This window comes from Grammomys surdaster, unplaced genomic scaffold (assembly GCF_004785775.1).
Source record: "Grammomys surdaster isolate TR1022 unplaced genomic scaffold, NIH_TR_1.0 126133, whole genome shotgun sequence".
Lineage (NCBI taxonomy): Eukaryota > Metazoa > Chordata > Mammalia > Rodentia > Muridae > Grammomys > Grammomys surdaster.
The window spans coordinates 7,208,438-7,231,165 of NW_021620941.1; the positions used below are offsets into that span (position 1 = coordinate 7,208,438).

Here is a 22,728-nt window from a genome sequence, read left to right on the forward strand (position 1 = left end):
TCTCTCTCTCTCTCTCTCTCTCTCTCTCTCTCTCTCTCTCTCTCTCTGCCTCCCTCCCTCCTTCCCCAAGCACCTGCAGGTGTTCAGGAGCTAGGCCAGCAACACCCTTACACCCAGACACACCCAGACAGACTTGGAATGATACTGTAGATCCTGGAATAAGAGCTTCATCCTTGAGACCCCTCTATCCCACCAGCTGCCCGCCACCTCCCCCACCCCATCTGTCTGAGCCTCCACTGAAAGTCTTCATTCGGATCCCCATTTTCACTCCAGCACAGAGTCCCCATCCCACACAGTCCCATTGGCCTCTGAGGCTCCCCAGTTCCTGCTGTTGCTGCCAAAGACAGGTGCCCAGTCAGCCTCACACTTGGTTTTCATTAGGGCTCCCAGACACTGCTGGATTCCAGCCAAGTCCAGCTCAAACAGGATCCATCTCTCCCTAGGGACCAAAACCTTCAACAGGCCAGCAGCATGGGTTTGCAGCCCAGACAGCAACTGCTAGTACCAAGGTTATAGCCTCAGGACCACCCTGCCACTGCGTGGTACAGGTTGCTCACCCTTCCTCTGTGGCTGAATACCCTCTCCAGGGGCTGGCACATCCCCCAGACCCATTCTGAACAGCCTGGCTGGCCTGAGATGAGCTACATCTCACACTTCCCAAAGACCACAATATGAACAGGGACCAGTCTGTGGTGGCCTACCTCACCCAGGGTCAGCAGGTTGTCCTCCACGAGGAAAGAGTGAGAGTTAGCTGCCAGGTGCAGAAGGTGAGTCAGAGATGTGCAGGCTCTGCCTGTCTCTTGTCCTGCTTCCCCAGCTGCCTTCCTCTCCCACTTCAAAGAGCATTCAAGGGAGGGGGTTCCCAGGAGGGGCGCTCAGCCCAGTGGCTGCTCTGTGGCCGCAGCTGCCTTTATAGCTGTCAGGCAGACAGGGAGGAACTCACACTTCCCACCGCTGCTCCCCCGCCCAGCCTGCTGGCGGCTAGCCGGGCGCACACTTTAACCCGCTCTGCTCCTCTGGAGTATGGCCAGGCTGTCCAGCTGCCTGCTGGCTGCTGCCGCCTCAGTCTAGGATCAGTGAGCCTGAGACTGCTTTGCCTGGGTCCAAAGTGACTGATCCTAAATGGATCAATTAGCCTGAGGCCATTCGGAGGGAGGTTGGCAGTGGTGGAGCAGAGCCCACCCCCCACCCCACCCATCTAACTTCAGCTTCCAGAGAGGGCTGGAAACCATGTGATGTGCAGGCTTCCAGCTACCATTCACAGGGAAGACACAGAGGTCCAGACATTGCATGTGTCCAGGTCACCCTCCATCTTTGGAAAACAGACCTGAACAACCAAGGAACTGAGGTGCATCCGGAGATCAACCAATCAATGACTCCAGGGAGAGGAAGAAGTGGCTACAGCCTGCTGACCAGATGCCTAGAAAGATCAGGTTGAGGGGAGGCACGGGGCAATCTGCAGATGTTTGGTACCAGCTTGGCTGGACCTCACAGCAGCTGTACAGCTACTGGCAAGTAAGCTGGACTCCAAGTCCTGCTGAGCAAGAGCTGATGTCCTAAGAGTCCTAGCAGACTTTGAATGATGAGGAGTCTGCTCTGACATATTCTGCTCTCCGAAGCACCCCACCCTGGAAAACACGCACCTTCAAATTCTCAGTGATTCAGAAACAGCATCCTATGTCTGGCTGAGCCATTTCATCCATGGCCCTATCTCCACAATGCAGATGTCTAGACCTATAGTGGGGACTGGAAGTCCTCACCCTCCCTCTGCCCCTCCCTTTGTCCCTCCCTCTGTATTAGATGGTGAACTTCTTCAGCTGCCTCTTTGGGCTGCTAAGAGTTGTACCCTGGGGAAGTATTATGTCTGACCACCAGACAGCATCCAAAAAGAAAACAACCAGTAAAAACAACAAACACCCAGCCCTCATGTGAGGCTTGAGTTAGGTGACAAGCATCTTCATCATCTGTACTTTACAGATGAGAAACTAAGGCTGGGAAATGGAGTGACGAGCCGAAAGCCACCAGTCATAGTTGGAGCAAATACAGGTTGCAGGACTCCTCTGCAGCACACCCTCTCCTTCTACCTGGTTCTTCAAAGGTGCTGGCTGGCTCTTCCAGCTTAGACCCTGATTGGGGGCAGAGGGTCAGGTCTCACTCTGTCCATGTTCAGTAGCAACTGACCTTAAGGTATTCAGTTTCTGCTCTTTGTCACCCTGACCTCCCCTGACCCTTAGCCAGGCTCACACTGCCCCCTGGGGCCAGTAAGATGAAGTACAGACATTCTATAACCTGACATACAGAACACACCACACACACATGCATGCGTGCACAGGATCTCACTCGCAGATCCAGATGAGATCTCCCTTATTCTGAAAGCCTCTGCCACTTCTCCTCCACACTGGCTGACTACCAGACCCTGTACACCCTGAAGCAGACCTAAGCTCTCCTGGCACTTCTGGCTCCCACATGCCTCAGTGCCAGGGTGACTAATAGTTTCCCTTGGGAAGGACCCCACAGCCAACTGACACACCCACTCAGTATCTTCCTTTGGCTTGGCAATGCACAAGCCATAGCCTGGCCACTTGGAAGACAGACCTGTGGAGCAGTATCACTGCCTTTGTGATGCCCACCAGTGTGTGACCCTCTAGGATCTGGCTTCCTGCATTAGCTGTACCTTCATTTCCCTACACCTGATCCTTAGAAACTTCCATATCCAAGATTCCCTGGAAGCCATGACATACCTACCTGGTTCGAAATGGGCTGAGGATTTCAGAGAGATAGAAAAAGGTTAAACTCCCCTCCCCCAACCAGATTCCTCCCCTACTCTCTATCTTCAGTGGGTTCTCTCCCACTCGTGAGGGTGGATACTCAACTGTCAAGTGCTCTGAGCCAAAGACGTGTAGCATTAAACAAGTGATAAAGTGTCATGATGTGCCAGGAAAAATATACCGATAAGGAGAAAGTTTTGTCCTACTTTCTGAATGGAGACATTGACGAGTCCCATAAATTACCTGTCCACGCAGCCAGGGAACCACTGTCCCTCACTCCATCAACCACGCTTCTGGGGCCTGAGGTAGCCTAAAATCACTGAAGGAATCAGTGGCTCTGGTCTGGTTCCTGTCTGACTCTTCTGCACATGCTCAGACCCCCAACATGCTCTTCTGAAGCTTCTTTTTCTGGGGGGCTCCCCACAAGGACCTATAACTCTATTTGGCTGAAACGGCTCCTTAGACTTGAGGCTGGGACTCCTGAGGCTCAGCTAAAGCTGAAGAATGGACAGTCTTGAGTCAGCTGGTGTTCCACCCACTGCAGTTGCCCAGGAAGGGGGTTACAAACTCCTGGGTGACCAGAAGGTGAGAAGTATCGTAGCATGTACTAGGCTAGACCATAAAGTAGAATTCTGAGTTTCCCACAGTTCTCATCCAGGAATACTGGCTTTTTTGTGAAGTCTACACATGAAGCTCAAGTTGGGGAACCCAAGCCTGTGGCTCAGTATAACTCCTCAGGTGACTGTGGTCTGAGATTCCATGAGAAAAGGGGCTCCTTTACCTCCCAAATCAATCAAGGACATGGTTAGAAGGCCTAATGTGGCTGGGGGTGAGATGTGGCTGGCACTCCATAAATCGAAAGCTGAGAGACAGGATACCCAAGTTATTGCTAGTCAGGGAATATTAGTACCGCAGACTCCTGGGAAATCACAACTTGTCTATGGTTGTTCTGAACACAGCAGCAAAAGCCAGGGACATTCCACTGGACCTGCAAATCCAGGGGAAGGTCTCCTGCCCAAAGGACCCATGGGCATCCTCACTAACTCCTCAACCACTAGCCTGCATCCGCTGGTCCTGAGATGCGTAATAAGGAGCAGTGGGAAGTAAACTTTGATTAGGCCTTCTTGGGTCGTTAGGGTTTTTGAGGTTAAACAGTGAATGTTTGAAAGGGCTTTTGGAATAGCTTTTTCAAGCCAAATTAAATCTAGAAGCTTGAGTGCTATATTAAGAGTTAGGCTTTGTGTAGGGAAGATTTAAACAGACATGTGCAAGTTCCTGGGTCCATAGAAGAACCTAGGCTGTGGCTATCTCCTCTAGCCACATGCAGTGAATTTGCTAAACAGTCTAGGGGTTAGATAACAGCAGGGAATCTGGAGTTCAAACCCCAATCCTGCTCTAGCACCTGGGTCCAGAAGGTTCTTCTCAGGGTGAGAACCAACCAAGGCATGGAACAAAGGACACAGTTCTTAGTAGAGGGCTGGCCTACACTGAGCCCTTCAGCCCTGTATAGTTGCCAGCAGAAGTTCATGGGGCCATAAAACAGTTATGATCTCCATGCTAGGGATGGCAGGACTTCATATAGCCTTCTAACAAGTGTTAAGGAGCTGGGGTGTCCCGATTTTGTGTCAGCTTGTGGTGACAATCATTATCCCTGAGCTGCACACAGACAGCACCCTAAATGGTTGCATAGGCACAGACCTCAAAGATAGAGCTCGAAAACCCATTCCTTTCCTCCAGGTAACTTCAGTAGACCCCAGACAGGAGTAAGGCCTCTGCGCTCTGGGGTGACCCACTACAGTGGGCCGGGTGTTCAAAAATTGGAGGAGGCCAATACAGCAGCTGGCAGGGCACTCTTGGGCTGGGCAGACAGACAGCTGTCCTGAAGGCAGAGAGCTCTGCATTCCATGCATGTCAGCACCTCTATAAAACCCAGCCACTCCCTCAGCAGAGGGGCTAGGGAAAGGGGAACCAACTTGTCAGTCCTTACTCCAGGCTTTATGGTCAAGAGGCTGCTGACCCTTACATGGTCCATGGAACCATGCCACCTGCTGGGCAGAGAAGGGATGCCACCTGGGACCCTTGGTCACTGAAGCCAGGCCATTCCAAGAGCTCACTGGGTCCATTCATGAACCAAGACATGATGGCAATGGCTTCGGATTTTCTGGTCTTATAGGACAACGGAGATGAGATGTTAGGACCAGGCAGTCTGATATGCCTGGATAACCCTGGGTGAGTTCTTGCTCTTCTCTGGGCTTCAGTCTCTTCCTTGTAAAATGGAAAAGGCAGAGGTTTTCATTTGCTGGCTACCAAAAGACCCATGAGGCACAGCCTGAAGAACTCCTGGCACGTGGCTAGCCCTGGACAGACCCTGCGTGTATGTATGACTTTCAAGACTCATGTGCACATTCAGTACATTCTCAATGGAGAAACAGCCACACTGTGGACCAGGTTTGTCCTTCAGGACACTCACAGTTTGGGGCCATAGCTGTTGGGGTCTGTTGGGCTAACTCACAGAGCAGGTAGGGGACTCCTGTATCTCTTGGCCTTGAACCTGTGCAGGTGAACCCTTAGCACCTTCCCTGTGTCTTGGGGGAACACCTCCTCCCAGAACAGCTCCCTGCACTTTCTACTCCACTTACCCCAACCCCAGCCTCTGGGAAAATCACTTCCCCTGCTCTGAGAGATCCAAGGGTCATTTCAGTCCTGTTCAAGACTGGATGCCTTCTCCAGAGTCAGCTGGTCAATGTCCAGGCAGCCAGGCTGGGACAGAAGCCACACACATCCACCCTCTTGGAGGGCAGCTTGCCACCCAGCCTTTATATGGAGGCTCTCCTGCTGTCCCAGGCTCAGCCACCTGTCTCCTTACTTTGGTATATCTCCTCCTCAAACCCTTTCCTTTTTAACGGCTATAACATAAATACAGCTCCCCCACCATTTCCTTCTCCCCCACCTCCTTTTTTTTTATCCTTTTCTTCCTGAAGCTTACAGCCTGGCTTGGAGTCCATTGTCGCAACACACACACACACTTACACACACACACACACACACGCACACGCACACACACACACACACAGTCTTATACACACACACATATGCACACACACAGAGCTGGGGAATGTTTTCCTACTTCTGGGGTTTATGGCTCAGGGACATGTGCTTCTTGCCACCTCCCCGAGTACCTGACATCTAGCTCTGTTCCTGCTCCCCTTTCGAGCACTTGTGGGGAGCTAAGGCTGACTTAGGACTGTGACCAGAGAGAGGAGAGGTGAGAGTCAGGAGAGACCCCACCTGAGTTGCTCAGGGGCAACCATGAACCTCCCCATCCCCCATCACCAGCGTTCATATATCAGGGACTGGTTTTCCCATTTGGAAAGGGAACTGGCCCTAGAAAGCCAGACTGGACTCAGCCCCACCTCCCTGGATTTTCATTCATTCTTTTCACAGTCATTCATTCCTCTGGTATTTGTTGAAGACCCAGAAAATACTAGGTTGGGCCTGAAGTAACTATGGCAGGGAGCCAGGCAGACAGATCTGCTGCTCAGGACCCAAGGAGTTCAACTCCAGCATCTATCACTGTGCTGAGTGCCAGGATAGGAAGGATGTAGGGTCAGATCGAGGGACAAGCCAGAGGAAGAGTAAAGAAACCCTTTGGCTCACTACCTGTCGATCACCACAGCCTTCACCTCAGACACGCTGTCTAGGCTGGGAGTAAACCAGGCCTTAGCTGGAACAGCAAGGAACAGGAAGTGTTCTGAAGCCAAAGCTGGAGGAGCAGCTGCTTCTAAGAGTAGCATGTGTAAGGGCTGGGGTCATAGCTAGGTATGGATATGGACAGCTTGGAGGAGCTTTTCAGAGAGTTAAGCTTCCTCCAGGGCCTGAGAGAATTTTGGGAAAAGTCTTAGGCAGGAGAATGACAGGACCAGGTGTATCAAGTTGAATATTTCCTTGTGAGCAGGAGACATGGGCTTCAGACAACTTCAGACAAGGTACTTCCAAAAATGGATGTGGGAGCTAGTAGGTGAATGGGGGTGGAGCAGCTAAGCCTTCACAGAGTGGGGAGTCCACAACCTCAGCTCCCCACTAAGGCTGTATTAGTCCTCAACCCTGCTACACCCCAAGGACTAGATACTAGTGGGATGGATGTAGGGGACAGCCTTCTAGACTATCCAACCACCAAAGGAACTGGAGTAGAGCAGTAAGGACAGATCTCGGGGATCGTGCAGGTCAAAGGAAAGGAGCCACACCCTGAAGAGTGCACAGTATGTGAACCACTAACTAAGTTCAGGCCCTGGCAATAATCAATAATGGCAGCTGCCTCTGTTGGGGAGCAGGGAACAGCTTACCAAAAAGAGAATAAAGGGCACTGGGAGTGAACACTGAGGGTTATACAGGTAAATGCGCCTGCCAGAAGCCTTCAGACTATGGGTTTAAACCCTGTATACAGTGACAGATAGCAACAGAAGCTGATCACAAATAAACCAGAGAAGGACTTGGCCTGGGAAACTTGGACCACACAGCCATCGTTCCTTGGCTAGGGGCTGAGGGGTCCCTGCCAGACAGTTACCCTAAGACATTTTGTAACAGGAGAAGGTGATTTCCTGAAGTCAGCTCAAGGAGCTGTAAAAAAGAGGGAAAGAGAGCTTAAAGGCCAGACAACAGCTTTGGAATGGAGAGGGGTCCTGACCGCTAACTTAAGGTAAGATCCAATGTAGCCAAGCAGAGAAGACTGTTGGTCCAGCAGTTGAGTAAAAAGGCTGTGGACTAATAAACGGTGAAGCTTATCTGCAAGCCCTTGGAATGATCAAAGCTGGCTAAACTAAGTTTTCTCACCTCCTGCACCCCTTTGATGTATGACCCAAATAGCAGGACCCTTGACATGTTCATCCTGGGACAAGGACCCTGACAGAAAATGACCAGGAGGTGGTGACAGGGTTGTATTCATAGGAACTTGTTCCCAAGAATATTACTTCCAAAAAAAAAAAAAAGAAAGAAAGAAAAAGAAATATGGCTTCCTTGGGGGAATTCCTCTGAGAGAAAGGGAGAGAGGAAGGGTAAAGGAATGGAGGGAGGAGAGAGAGAGAGAGAGAGAGAGAGAGAGAGAGAGAGAGAGAGAGAGAAAGGATATTAGAGGCAAGTACACAGTAGATAGACCACATGGTCTATCAGCTGTTGGACCTTCTCCATCTGTCACTGGACACATGCTCCTTGGAGCACATAAGTCCTCCTTGTGGGCACTGCCACAGCTGTGGTCGGGCTGCTGCAGAAGTGAAGAAGTGGGTTCTTTTTCTTCCTACCCTGGAGAACAGGGAGGCCTTCACTACCTTCTTCCCAGCCAGTGCCTTCCTCCTGGTCCATGGGGACAGTTGTAGCCAAACTGCTCCTGCCTACCGTCAGCAGCCTGGCCTTCCTCCCCACAGTGAGCATTGCTACCAAGAGGCGTTTTTACATGGAGGCCATGGTCTATCTCTTCACCATGTTCTTCGTGGCGGTAAGTGAGGGGTTCAGGGGGAAGATCTCACGGGGAAGGTCACCACCACTATCCTGTGCCAGGTGATGCAGAAATGGGATTTGGAAGAGAAAGAGTCCGGGTTTGGGGGAGCAATGGGACTGGTGACTGGAAAGAGGGTCCTGAAGTCTGTCTTCCTCTATGGACCTCAGTTTCTCCATGTGTGCCAGGAATTTGAGGGGGGGTGGTTGACACGTATGACTGAAGCCAGGCCCATGATAACCCTGTGTCAATTAGGGACAAACTTTGTGTTCCTCATACCCTCCTTTCTACCAACTTTGTTTCCTGAGTTGCTGAGTTGAGGAGCACAGAGGGTGAGCGAGCAGGCCTAGGAATGGACCTACTAGGTTCAGGGAAGGTAGACAGTCTGGATGGATGTGACTCCAGAATTTGGAACTACCTCCACTGAGAGGAGCCAGCATCTCCCTGAGTCCTTCTTTCTCTTCCTGTTATGTGTCTAACTGGCTGGCTGTCTCTTAGTTCCTTCTTCACTCTGTTCCCAGGCAACAGTTCTGGGGTGATTCCTCTGTCTTTCAGGGGCATGTCTGGCACTGGACCAGCTTTGTTGAAGCCTTGTGTCTGGGTCTCTACTTCTATTCATCCCTGCCATGTGTCTCTCCCTCTGCCTGTGTCTAGTTTTCTCCTTCTCTCTCTCTCTCTCTCTCTCTCTCTCTCTCTCTCTCTCTCTCTCTCTCTCTCTCTCTTTTTCTTCTTCCTCCTGGTATCCAGCTTTTTGATGTCTAGAGTTACACTCCCCCAAGGAGTTCACCCTCCTCTTCTCCCTGGTCTGATCACTGATCATTTGTCTTGTTCTATGTATCTATCCATCATCTATCTATCTATCTATCTATCTATCTATCTATCTATCTATCTATCTATCTATCTATCTTTCTGTCTGTCTGTCTGTCTGTCTGTCCGTCCGTCCATCCATCTATCTATCTATCTATCTATCATCTCTCTATTATCTGCTAACCAACCATCTCTCCCTGTCCATTCAACTACCCAACTATCCTCTCTCTGTCTTAAAGGCCTCCTCTCACTATGCCCGTAAGTCCTTCTGAGTACCTCTCATGCTGGCCCTCTCTGCTATCCTCTAACCAGGGATCACACCATCTCCTTCACTGCTCTGTAACCTTTGTTTCTCTCTCATCACACCATCCCTCACTAGTTTGTACAGTGTGAGACCCACACATTGGTAGGATACATGATCAGGATTAGCAAGCAGCCTGCTAGTCTCCTTCTTAGAGCAGAGCCAGACTTTTAGAGAACAGCATCCTGTCCCTAGGCCTGCCCTTCCTGCAGCAGGTCTCAGTAAGGCAAGAGCATGGAGTAAGGGTATCCATCTGGCTCTTGATGAGTGAGGCCACAAGTTCACATATGTGTGCTCACATGTGTGCTCCATATCCTGAGTCAGCTGGCATGACTTTCTAGTGGTGGGAGAAGCCACCAGTGCATGTGGGCTGAGAAGAATGGGGGAGGTGTTGGCACCTGTCTACCTTCTGGTTATGGTGATCCCATGGGTGACAGTGAGTTTCTTCAAGGAACTGGAAACTTCAGCTCTTGAGTTCACCTTAAGAGGGGAGGACATTAAGCCAATGACAAGTCACAAGGCAGCAACTAGGGTGAGTTTGGACTCAGTATCATCCATGTGCCTAGAGTAGGGATTTGGGTTCGATAGAAGAGGAAACTGAGTCTCAGAGAAGCTGGGCCACCAATGTCACCGTGAACACTCTGAGATTCTGATTACCCACAGTACTTTGTCCCACACTCTCATTTGTTCCTCATGAGACTTGGCCAAGGTCAGAGTCAGATGAGACCCCAAGGTCTAGATCAGAAGCCAGGGTCTTGTCCCCACGGACCATGTTAGATATAGCCCAGCAAGTCAAGGACCCAGTTAAGTCACTCCTGCCTTCTTGGGTCTAGGCTGGCCTACAGCTGCCTCTGCACTGGCTTTGGAGGCCCACCCTGCCCCACCCTACCCAGAGTGGCAGGGCCAGCTGTCTCTTATGACAAATGTCCTCCAGCTTCAAAGCCACAATCTGTTCCTCACAGAGTTCTGCCTTCCACATGGCTGCTTTAGGATCCTCCGTGACAACCATCAGTTTTGTGACGTGCTGCTGCTGCTGAATATAAGAAGAATGACTCTTGGTGTCAGTTACACGTGGGTGGATCTGATTGATTCCAAAGAATTCTGCCCTCTCCTGTTCTAATCTGATAGTCATCTAATCTAAAAGCAGGTTCTATTCTAAGAATCGTAGACAACAGCATCCTTTCTACATGCTGAACAGCACAACACACAGGGTTAAAAGAATGAGGGATCTGAGTCTTAATCTTTTATAGGAGACAGCTGTTTCTCTGGCCCTTTGACTCACTAGCACACAAACCCAGTCAGATATTATCAGCCTATACCTACATGTTGCTTTCAACATGTTCTCGATGCCTTGCTGATTCTAACACACAGTCTTAGAGTCCATCACCACATGTCACACAAACATACACTATTCTGAGCCAGGGGCCTGAAAGAGTCACAAAGACTCACTAGAGCCCTACACTAGAAATACAGAGCATAATAAGGTCAATTGAAATGTTTTTCTCAGAGGTGAGCTAATCCTGACTAGGTGAGCACATCGTTCTAAATGACCATAAAGCACATATTAACTTGCTTTCAGGTTCAGGAAAAGTTTGGTTAATAAAAGCAAACTTTAAAGAGCATTTCATTCTTGCAGAGTAGGGAACCATGCTCCGCAGTTACCATTAGGGTCCCCTTGTAAGCCCCACAGAACAGGTGCTCTCATGCCATTGGACAAGGGAGGCCTGAGAGACGATGTCTAGCCTGAGCCCCTTTGCCAGATCTGCTGAGCAGACAGCATGGTTGGAGCTATACCCAGCTGTGTCCTAGCCTGGCACCAGCTGGACCAGATCTACCTGCCTCTGGGGAGGAAGGGTACTCATTACTGCCTTGCCTCTGCCCCCTTGGGCAGGAAGTGGCCCAGGGAAGTTCACAGTCACACAGGTCACCTCCCCCACAAAAAACAAAACAAACAAACAAACAAAAAACCCTCATGGCCTGAGGACAGTTAGATCCCTTGCTGTAAAGCCTGCTCCTCTGGCCCTCACATGTAGGCAAGTTTTCTATGTTAGGATCCAGCCTAAGAAGACTCTTCCGCTCCTTGTGGGAGAAGGCATGGATGTTTCCAAGAATCTCACAGTGAATAAGTCTTACTTTTTCTTCATTCATGGGGGCCTATACAACAGAAGGAAACAAGATGCTACAGATGATGGGCTCAGGTGGGGTTGGGTGATGTAGTTTTGTAAGGAGCTGAAGCAGAATCCCTCCCAGAGCTGAGTCTCTCTCCTTCCTTGGGTTGAATACCCAACCTGAAGCTTGTCTTCCCCTGAGCTCATACCTAGTTGGTTAACCTCCTCTTCACCAATATCCCTTTTTAAAGGTGCAAAACCCAAAGCTCAGGGCAGCTCCAAAGCACTGAGTGGGGCTGACCCAACACAGAGGGAGGCTTAACCACCTCCTCCCTTCCCCTGGAGGCTCTCTATTGATTGACAGAGAGTCCAGGTGCAACTGTGATCAGCAGGAGGTCTCTGAGCTTCTAAGTAGGCCCTGTGTGCTTGACTGACACATCCATCATTCAGGGTCCCCAGCTTCCCGCCCTCGGTGGTGCCCCTGCTGCCTCCAGACAAGACTGTTTTCTTGCCTGCTCCCTCCTGCTGAGTTGGGCTTACCAAGAGCTGATTGTGCTGGCTGCTGGGCTTGTTTGTGCCAGTTGCACTTGTCAAAATAATTATGTCATGTAATTAAATATTACTTAAAATGATGAAATGTGAAGCAAAGGGAGAGCGAGTTGTTTTCTGTAAGAAATAAGTTGTCTGCTTGGAAATACTGCATATAGAACCTTTTGCTTAAAAGCAAATCTATTTAACTACAAGTCAGGGACACACCTGCTGGAGTATGGGGGAGAGAAAGGAACTGGAGTGTCAGGGCCAGCGTTTGCTTGAGGGAGTCCAAGATTCTCCTCTTTTTCAGAGAGATAGGGGTCCAGGATAAAAGGCTCCTATGCAAAGATTGACACTGACACGGGAACTTTCAGTCAGCCAGGGGCAAAGGTGTAAGTGGGATCTTTTAGGATCCCCTTCTGAGCATTCTTCTCACCAGCCTTGGGCTAGAGTGAGAATGAAAGTGATTTACAAAGTCTTGCACTCCCAGGCTAGATGGACTCACCTGTTTAATCTCCATAAGGGGAATATCCAGCCCTGTGCTCTGATATGAGGAGGCTGAGGCACAAAGCCATTAAGGGCTCACAATTAGTGAGGGGCCTGAGGCTTAGAACCAATTCTCACCCACTCCTGGGCTGCCCACTGCCTGCTGACCTCATGTGATTTCCCTACAGTTCTCCCATGCCTGCGATGGTCCTGGCTTGTCTGTGCTGTGCTTCATGCGCCGTGATATCCTGGAGTACTTCAGCATCTACGGGACAGCCCTGAGTATGTGGGTCTCCCTGATGGGTAAGTGGCCATCTTTGCCAATGGGTGGGAGCCAGTCCTGAACACCAGCCAGCACCCAGCCCATCTCTGACATCCTCTCCTTCCTTGCTGCTTTGCAGAGCTTAATCTGCTGAAAGAGACGTTGCCCTCCTGGGTCATCTCAGCTCTGTGTTTTAGGAAGGCAGACCACTCTAAATCCTCACCTTGCACCTGGGGTACATACAGCTCAATGGTGGGTCACTTGTCTGGTGATCAATAGGCCCTCGGTTCCATCTCCAGCACTGCAAAATTTTGAAAGAGAAAGAAGGAAGAGATGAAGGAAAGAAGAAAGCAGGAAGGACAAAGGAAAGAAGGAAGGAAGGGAGGGAGGGAGGAAAGGGAAGGAAAGGGAAAGAAAGGGAAGGAAAGGAAAGAGAAAAGAGAGAAACCAAGCAAATTCACCCTTGTCTCCCAGAGATGCAGTCACAGACGGTTCCTCCTGAGACTCAGCCCTATGCACCACTTATTAGTCTCAATACTTTTGTCCCAGGATTCCCAGGAAATACTGGTCACTCAGTCTACTGGTTCATTTCAGCCAGCCAGCTCCAGGGAAATAGCATCCTCCATTTCCTCCAAATAACCAAAATTCAGACCTTGTGGAGACCAGGCTGGGCCTTGGGGTCCTACAGATTGAGAGGGCATCCCAATAGGTTCCAAAGGGTGGAGGCACAGCCATGTGGTGGGAAGCTGCTCCCCATTGCTGTACTTCTCCCCAGCACTGGCAGACTTTGATGAACCCCAGAGATCAACCTTCATGATGCTCGGTGTCCTTACCATTGCCGTGCGGACCTTCCATGACCGCTGGGGCTATGGGGTATACTCTGGTCCGGTAGGCACAGCCATTCTCATCATTGCAGTAAAGTGGGTAAGTACTTCTGGTATCTCAGCTGCCAGGCCCAACGAACCTGCATTTCTCCATTGATCTCAGTTTCTCCTATATAAGATCCTAAACCCCATATCCTTATATGCAGGTGAACTAACATAAGAATTGGGCCCAAACCCCTAGAATCCCTAAAAATGGTGACTCATACTTGAGCCCCATGCCCTGCTGGCTTATTGGTAATTACTGGTCCTCCTTTTCTCTTGACCTCTGGTCTGCTTCCAAATACCCATACAGAATGCTTCTAAGCACAGGCACAGACATGGTTTTTAATGTACCTAGAGATGGGGAGACCTTTCGTTGTCATGACAGTCATTGTCAATTTTTCATCAACATAAGTGTCACCATCATTATCATTCTGAGAGGCAACACTGCTTACAGGTGTAATACCAATTTGGAGACTAGCTAGGTTAATCTAGATAGTCTTCCCAAGGAAGGAAGGTTTGAGACGGGGGTGAAGCAAGGTTTTCAATAGGACTGTCCCTGGAGGAGGGACTGGTGTCTGGCATCTACTCTGCTGTGTAGGCTCCTAACTCTTCTATGGCCTTAAGGCCCTCTTGCCTCCAAGGCCTAAAACCCACCTAAGTTAGCCAACATGAACAAGGTTCCTGATAATAGGATAGACCCAGGGATGTTTCCTGGGCCTCACCCAGAGCAGTTAGGCCCAAAACACAGACCTTCCAGGCCAGTAGGCTTAGGACAGAGCAGACAGCACCCAGGCCTCAAGTTCCCATGCCTCTGCTACCTCATGCAGGAAGCACACTTGGGCTCTTGTAGGTTCCCAGTAGAAGAGCTGCAGCAGTGCAGATCAGGATAGGCAATGCTGTGTGTGTGTGTGTGAGAGAGAGAGTGAGTGTGTGTGTGTGTGTGTGTGTGTGTGTGTGTGTGTGTGAGAGAGAGAGAGAGAGAGAGAGAGAGAGAGAGAGAGAGAGAGAGTGAGAGAGAGAAAGTGAGAGTATGTGCATGTGTGTGAGAGAGAGAGTGAGAATATGTGTGTGTGTATGTGTGAGAGAGAGAGTGTGTGTGTGTGAGAGAGAGAGTGAGAATGTGTGTGTGTGTGTGTGTGTGTGTGTGTGGTGTGAGAGAGAGAGAGAGAGAGAGAGGAGAGAGAGAGAGAAGAGAGTATGTGGTGGGGTTGGGGGAAGCTCTGATCCATCTTCAGCAAAGTGGGGACAGGTAAAGTCAGGCAGGAAGCTTCCAAGCCAAGTTCTATTCCTGAGGGCTCCAAGGAACCCAGGCTCATTCTGATTTAAGTTAAGGACGAACCTGAAGTGCACAGAGCCCAGCAGCCTAACCCCAGTAGGTAATGGCAGCTGCACTTGACTTTCGAGAGGAGAAGCTTCCATTGCACTCCAGTTTGAGGAGCCAAAGCTGGTCCTGTCTGACCTGAGGCAGGGGTGTTGGGGTTCTGCATGGTTAGTTAGCTATCAAGCTGGGATGCATAGACAGGAAGGCTTGCTCTGATAACTGCCTCCTTGTCCTGCCTATCACAGCCCCTTCACTAGATCTGACTCGATTTTTTTTTTTTAAGATAGGCTCTTACTTTGTATATCTGTCTGGCCTCAAACTCACAGAGATCTGCCTACCTCTGCCTCCTGAGTGCTGGGGTTAAAGCCAGCACACCCACCCTGACTGGATTTTAATTAACCAGGATAGCATACATATGCCAGTGTAAATGCCAGCCTTCCCAGGTCTCTGGTGAGAATGGGAGAGGCTGCAGCCTCCCATGCCTGGGGCACACAGATTCCATCTCCTAGACCTTAGATATGCAGGTGGTTTGGACTTACTTCTTAGAATGGGGTACAATTCTTTCCCATGACTCACCCTTTTGGGAAAGAAGTATGAAAACCACATATAGGGAGAAGAAGCTGAGTGAAATGGGAAATAGGGATTCCTGGGGCAAGGCAGGGCCCATGGGTATTCTTCCCCTCTCTGGAGCCCCGGTGTTAGAACTGTGCGATTGATGACCATACTGGCTGCACTCAGGCTAATTGACATGGCTCATGGGACCTCCGCTGCTCTTACTAAGGTCAAGTTATAGAACACTTGGAAACAGCACCACATCTTCACGCAGAGTAGCAAAGCTTGCCCTGACTTGCACGAAGGCTTTGTGTATGTAATGTATATAGTAAGGTGTGCAGTCAGTGCCACTGTCCTGTGCCCACTGTGCGCACCTGACAGTGGTATTTATATTGATCTTCCCCACTGAAACCTGAACAATCCTGCGTTTAAAATACCTTTGGGCCCCCAGGATCTGCATTCCAGTGAGGAACCACAGGGCCTCCCATCTTTTCCACGTAACACTCCATCTTACCAAGCTTGAACACACACCAGACCCTCATGTAAGGCATCAGAGCCTGCAAAGCCAGGGTTAACGGAAGAAGATCCCTTAGCCAGTAAAGCTGATCATGTATGTTTGCCACTGAAGTGCCAAAGATCACCACACACAGGCAGCGGAGGACCCAGGGGAAGTTGACCCAGAGATTCCAAGTCCTATCACTCAGGCATACAGAGGAATGGGGGTGGAGCTCTTCTACAATTCAGGGTGGGATCCTTCCTGTGCTGCACCCCAAGAACTTTGATGTCCCCACCTTGTGCCTGCAGCTGAAGAAGATGAAAGAGAAGAAAGGTCTGTACCCTGACAAGAGCATCTACACCCAGCAGATAGGCCCCGGCCTCTGCTTTGGGGCACTGGCCCTGATGCTTCGCTTCTTCTTTGAGGTACCTGGCCTATGGGGGAGGGGAACAAGCCTTCCAGAGCCCTCTGGAAATGATTCAACTTAACAGGGAAGATAGCGGGACTGTTTCTGTGGAGGCTCCAAGTTGTGGATTCTGGCCTGTTGAAGACGGTACTCGCCATCCCCAGTGTACCAGCATCACAGCCTGGGTGGAAAGTCAGGCCCTGACTTAAGGAAGCCTGCACCCAAGATGCATGCGTATCCTGGAAGGAACCAGGGGCTGCTGCCCAGCACCCAGGGGACAGGGAACAGAGAAAGGCAGCAAGCCCTTCTGCCATATTCTCAGGGTGGGATGGCTGGTAGAGGCACCAGATGCCTAGGAGGACTTAGTTTAGGGAAGGGGTAGAGGCCCAGACTGACTCGTTCTCCTCCACAGGAATGGGATTATACCTACGTTCACAGCTTCTACCACTGTGCCCTGGCCATGTCCTTTGTCCTGCTACTGCCCAAGGTCAACAAGAAGGCTGGGAATGCAGGGGCCCCCGCCAAGCTGACCTTCTCCACTCTCTGCTGCACTTGTGTCTGATCTCAGCTCCCCACCCCCGTTCCAGGCTCCTGCCTTCCTGTCTGGCAGCCCTGCTGTCTCTCTCAGGATACTTCCTATACTTTCCCATGTGGCATGTCCATGAGAAATGGTCTCCTCTGAACTCCAAGAGACCAGCAGGCCTGCTGCACTCTGCTAAATGCTGCTTGGGGACCCACCAATCCTGTGTTCAGCAGTTGTTTCACTCTGTTCAGAAAAAAAAGAAAAAAGAAAAAAAAAGAACTTTATCCCCCATAAACATAGGTGCTCCTGCCAGAGATCTAGTCCAGTAAATACTGGCCACAAGTCGCAACCCAGCAGCATATCCAACAGCAGCATACAGGGTTATCTATTTCCTAGGCCCTGCCTACCAGGATTGTCTGCTTTCCCTAGGAACCTGGGATTGCCCTTTCCACCCCCTGCCCCAGGCTCTGAAAGCTCCCACTTAGGAAGCTGGAGCCAGTGAGCCCAGCCCCAGTCTGGACCCAAGCTTGCATACCCCTGCCTGAGTCCCATCCCTTCAGTGGGTTTTCGATTCAGCCATTCACAGTAAACTCTTGACCAGCCACTAGTCATTAGCTTCACCTAATGACATACATCCTAGTTCCTGGACCAAGTCTGTGTGCTGAGTGTGACCGTTCTGGTCTCTGAGGAGTGCCTGTGTTCAGAGTAAGCAGCTGGCCTAAGGCCAGAGGCTGGTTAGACACAGAGCTGAGTCTGCTGCTGGCCTGGGTACCTGGGTTGAAAACAGGGTATACTGCTGGTCTTTGGTTTACTCTACACTGTCCTGAATTTTACTCTGAGACCCTGAAGAAAAAGTGGGCACAGGCAATACCCCTGGGCCAGGCATTGCTGGGACTGTGCTATGCTGTAAGCAGTCTTGTCTGTGGCAGCCTGGGGGTCAAGGCATGGCAGGACATGGCAGCCACAACAGCAGCTTTCAGACATCACCTCACAAGTCTAAATCTCCCCAACACCCCCAGCATCCCCTTTCCTAGTGACCCAAGGCCCAGCTGTCAGCAGGAAGTTACCTATACCTGTCTGGGACTTATTTATGTTTCCAGATGGTACAACTTCAAGGGAGCAGCTACCCACATACAATCCCCATCCAGTAGGCAGCTGGCAATCTTTCCTGAGTCACCTCCTGTACCTCTTCAGGAAGCCAGCTCCACCACTTGGCTTGAGTGCTCCTTTCTTTCCAGTTGACACCCCAGCCAAACTTTCTGGATGCCTACTTCCATATAGACCACCCACACCTCTCTGTATCCTGGGCACCTCTACCTGCCTTTCCATGCCCTGATCACTCCAGACCCTGGTGGTAGACAGAGGTTACCCATAAGCCTCATCCCATATCTGGCTCCAGAGACTTTTAATGATATAGTAGCCCATGGTATCACAGGCCACCTCAGAATGTTCAAACCTGGCTCCTAGGTGCTAGGCCTCACTTATCAGGTAAGGAAGCCAAGACCACACAGTCTGAGCTCTGAGGTTCCTCAAGAAAGGAGCAGAGGGCTGGAGAGATAGCTCAGTGGTTAAGACCATTTGCTGCCCTTACAGAGGATCCAGATTCAGTTCCCAGCACCCATGTGGCAGCTCACAACCATCTGTAACTCCAGTTCTAGAGGGTCTGGTCAGATCTGTCTTCTGGCCTCCAGGAGACCAGGCACATATGTGGTACATATACATACTTGGATGCAAAACACAAGACACAAAAATTAAAAATAAATGAATCTAAAAAATAACAAAAATAAAGTAAAAACAAACAAACCGCAGAAGGGGAAGCAAAGGGACAGTGGAGACAATGCTCTGAGGCATGGAGGCCTCTTCACCTTACTGCTCTGCCCTTATCTGGTCTCCAGTCAAGCACAGACACATAGACACCAGCAGATGTAAACACACACCCACACAAGACATATGCATATATACTTTAAACACATATCTCCTGAGCTCAAGCACCAGGAAGACGGAGGCTATCCTGGAGCTCAATCTTCTTTTGGGTCATCATTTACTTCCAGAGGACAGACTACCGAGTCAGAGCTGGGCATCCCAAGTGAGAGGAGACATGCCAGGTCTGGGGCCCCTCCAGAAGCAGGTGACTGCAGAGTGGCCCCATTCCTTCTCTGTCCTACCCCCACCCCCACCCCCACTCCCAGCAAGCAACCCTGGAAACTCACTCTTAGAAACCTGGAGGCAGCAAAATGTCTTTCAGTGGGGAGGGGCCATGAGTGGCCCAGCCTAAGGGCCACACTCACAGGCTGGTGGTGCTGCTGGTTTATGAGAGCCTTCTGGGCACCTGGCCAAGTCTATAAGTCACAGATTAGGAGGTACACTCCCGTCTAGCCACCGCAGCCTGTGCATGGCTCTAGTGCTCCAGATGTAGCCTTGCCTTCCCAAGCCCCTCAGCTCCCATGGCTGTTGTTTGGGGGCCTGGGCACAGTCCTAAGTCTGGTTTGCAAATGAGGACACTGAGGACCAGGAATGCTAGTAACACAAGACAGTGGATGAAGACCTAGCAATGGTTTCTCCAGTCCCTCCAGCTGTGGTCTCCTCCAAGGTCTACATTGACTTCTTGGGATGCCAACCAGGGTCAGGAAGAGATAAGCCACCATGCTTCCCCAGTGGCCGCTGAGACTTTAAAGCTAGCAAGATGCCAACCCTGACTCTGAACCCTGGTGCTGTCCATCTCAGGGTCTCTGTGTCCATGGAATTTGGGAGTCATGGCACATGGAGCCAAAGAGGGACTCCAAGGCCAGCCAGTCACTTAGGTCTCTGGACAGGATTTCCTCTCCTATCTTGCATGACAGAGAGATCTGGAGTGCTTAGAAAAGCTGCTCTGGGAGCTCCTAGGAGTTGAAGATCCATACTGTCTGAGGGAACCTGTTGTATAAGTATAGGGTCCCCTCTTGGCACAGCTGATCATATGCTCAGTGGTTGGTAAGCTGAGTCAGAACTGTGAGTAGCAACTTCAAGTTGAAATACCCATGAGCAGGACTGCAGATGCCACAGTGCATCTGAACTCCAGGTACATGGTAGGTAATTAGAACACACACACACACACACACACACACACACACACACATACACACAAGTTAAAACAAGGGGCAGAAGCAGAGAGTCTGGGACTCCCAGATCTGGCTGGGACTTCCCTGAAAGGATATGGTTGAAAGGGTAAGGCCCTTCTCCCAGTCTGTCACTTCTAAATCTGGGAAGATGAATAAGCACAGAACTGTCACAGCTGTCCTGGGCCTGGGCATGACCACACTCATCTCAGTGTCAGTGACCTTGGCCTTGGTCAAGTGACCACACATATTCTCCTAGTACATCCCCTTGGGGCCCCACTCAGAAGAAGAGTGTGCTCTACCTTGGACAGCAAGGCAAATGGAGAGGGATAGTATAAACATTTACAGCGAGATAGACACAACAGTCCATTGTAGCAGCAGCCTGGCTTCCCTAAGCAGGGGAGACACAGTTGGGGCGCAGGAGAGAGCCTGGGCACCCGCCAGGACCTGCATGCAGAGGTGTTTTTGTCTGAGGCAGTCTGCGTGCCGCCTGCTTCTGTCAGTCGGCTACTGAAATTTCCTGTCTCTGTTATTCTCTTCTTCAGGAAGAGATCTGAAACCTAAAACTTTTATTGCTCCTTTAAAAGGGCCTTACAGTTCCCACCCACTTCACAGACTGTTCTGCTTGAAGGGCTAGGATTGTAGTTAGGGGCAGCATTCTGGGCACTGGGTCTCTGTGGGCAGGCCAACCACAGGGTCCGGGCTGAGGAGGCCCAGAAGAAAAGAGGAGAGGGGGAGCTGAAGCACTAGACTGGTCTTGGACAGCTGGAATGGGCTAGATGCTCCATGTGTCCGTCCTGCTGGTTGGCGAGCTGGCTAGACACATGCATGAGGACCCAGGACCACAGAACCACCACCTCAGCTGACCTCACCCCTTCCCTACCTCTGCCAACTATTTACCTTTAAAAATAGGAACGGCAGCCTCAGCCTGCCATCCCTTGGAGAGAGTTAAGTCAGAAACAGGCTGATTTGGAAAAGTGTTAGGAAATTTTAAAAAAATCAAAAAGAAGAGGACTGGGCAGATGGGCATAGGATGTAGGCAGGTTGGGACTGAGCCCTCTCTACAACCTCAGGCAAGCGTCTGTGGGTCCACTGAGCATCGGGAGCATCGGTTACCTCTATTTTCCCATTTTAACAGAATTCGACACATTTAAATCTTCTCAAGGTTAAATGAAACAGATAGTGGCTGGGAAATAGCTCAATAGGCTGAGGTGCAAATTTTTTGTCCATTTTTAGGATTGTTTTATTATTTTATTTGTGCGCGCGCGTGTGTGTGTGTGTGTGTGTGTATGTGTGAGTGAGTGAGGGGGGGAGAATGTGGACATACACATACCACAGCACATGTGTAGAGATCAGAAGACAACTTTTGGGAGTTGGTTCCAGGGATTTTGGGGCTTGAGCTTAGGCCGTTCAGACTCGAAGAGCAAGAGCCTTTACCCACTGATCCATCTTGCAGTCCCAATGTAAGAATGTAATTTCAGGTCACAGCATGAAGGATTCTTAGGCTTGGAATTTCAATTTATTCTCAAATATTAGTGGTCCCTGAGGCACATCCCGGGAAGAGTACATCCCAAAGGCTCGAACAAACATTCCAGAAAAAAAAGGCCCAAGATAGGGGAGATAAACCCTTAAAATAATACACCTGGGTAAACAGAAGCCACTGGGATGAATTCCCCTGGGTTATAAAGATAAAGGTGTAAATTTGAGTTACTTAGGAACCAAGTCTGAGAACGGAAACTAGGCTTGAGAACAAATGTTTGAAATCTTTTTAATATTGTCCAAGAAGCTATTAACTGTCTTTGTGAACTCTGTATATAAACCACTCTTTACCCCAATTTGGGGTTCCCTCTTGCCTGCAAGCAGAGGGGCTCTGGTGCACCAGCCACTATCAATTCTTCAATAAACTCCATGCAAATTGCAGCATGTCTTGTCCATGAGTACCTCTGGGAGAGCGCATCCCGTGGGTTTGGACCTTTAACATCTAACACCAACACAGTATTTTTAAAAATGTATTTATTTACTCACTTTACGTCCCGATTGCTGTCCCCTCCTAGTCCCCCCTTCACACAGTCCATCTTTCCCCTCCTTCTCCTCTGAGAGGGTGGCAGCACCCTTCCGGGTATAGCCAATCCCTGACACATCAAAGCCCTGCAGAGTTAGGCACACACTCTCTCACTGAAGCCAGATAAGGCAGCCCAGCTAGAAGAACATGTTCCACAGACAGGCCACAGCTTTAGGGATAGCCCCATCTCCAGTTGTTAGGGGATCTATATGAAGTCTGAGCTGCACATATGTTACAGATGTGCAGGGGGTCAAGGTCCAGCCTGTGTATGTTTTTTGCCAACACAATATTTTTAATGGTACTTTACAAATTAAAATCTGACTGTGCACATGTGGGTGTGGGTGTGTGTCTCCGTGTGTGTGTGTGTGTGTGTGTGTGCGTGCGCATGTGTGTGTTTGTGTGGCCCTGTTGAAAGAAGTACATCACAGGAGGTCATGTGGAAGTCAGAGGACAACCTCAGTTGTCCATCCCCAACTTCTACCTTGCTTGAGACAGGGCCTTCTTGCTGTTTGCTGCTCCATACACCAGGCTCTCTGGTCTGAGCGCTTCCAAGGTTTCCCCAATCTCTGCCTCACAGAGTCTCACTGTAGGAATGCTGGGGTTGCAGACAGGCACCACCATGTCCAGTTTTAGAGTGAGTCCTGGGGATCTGAATT

The 22,728-nt window shown here is 50.2% G+C and overlaps 2 protein-coding genes across 2 annotated transcripts in view; one reads left to right on the top strand and one right to left on the bottom strand.

Moving 5' to 3' along the window:
* Adamtsl2 (ADAMTS like 2) overlaps positions 1 to 767 on the bottom strand; it is a 29,521-nt gene extending 28,754 nt beyond the window's left edge. Inside the window, exon 1 of the mRNA XM_028757079.1 lies at positions 702 to 767. The gene's annotated coding sequence lies outside the window, so the exon portion shown is untranslated. The remainder of the gene's footprint in view (positions 1 to 701) is intronic.
* Positions 768 to 7,929: 7,162 nt separating this feature from the next.
* Mymk (myomaker, myoblast fusion factor) lies at positions 7,930 to 17,524 on the top strand. Its single transcript, XM_028757193.1, has 5 exons — positions 7,930 to 8,256; positions 12,678 to 12,792; positions 13,527 to 13,675; positions 16,295 to 16,411; positions 16,805 to 17,524. The coding sequence occupies exons 1-5, from the start codon at positions 8,122 to 8,124 to the stop codon at positions 16,952 to 16,954; spliced, it is 666 nt and encodes a 221-aa protein (XP_028613026.1). The 5' UTR covers positions 7,930 to 8,121; the 3' UTR covers positions 16,955 to 17,524.
* Positions 17,525 to 22,728: the final 5,204 nt, after the last annotated feature.

Excerpts from the sequence above, each read along its gene's own strand:
- Mymk (XM_028757193.1), top strand. The coding sequence starts at position 8,122 with ATGGGGACAGTTGTAGCCAAACTGCTCCTGCCTACCGTCAGCAGCCTG. Across the intron at positions 13,676-16,294 it reads TCATCATTGCAGTAAAGTGG|CTGAAGAAGATGAAAGAGAA; the intron begins GTAAGTACTTCT and ends TTGTGCCTGCAG. Across the intron at positions 16,412-16,804 it reads TGCTTCGCTTCTTCTTTGAG|GAATGGGATTATACCTACGT; the intron begins GTACCTGGCCTA and ends TCTCCTCCACAG.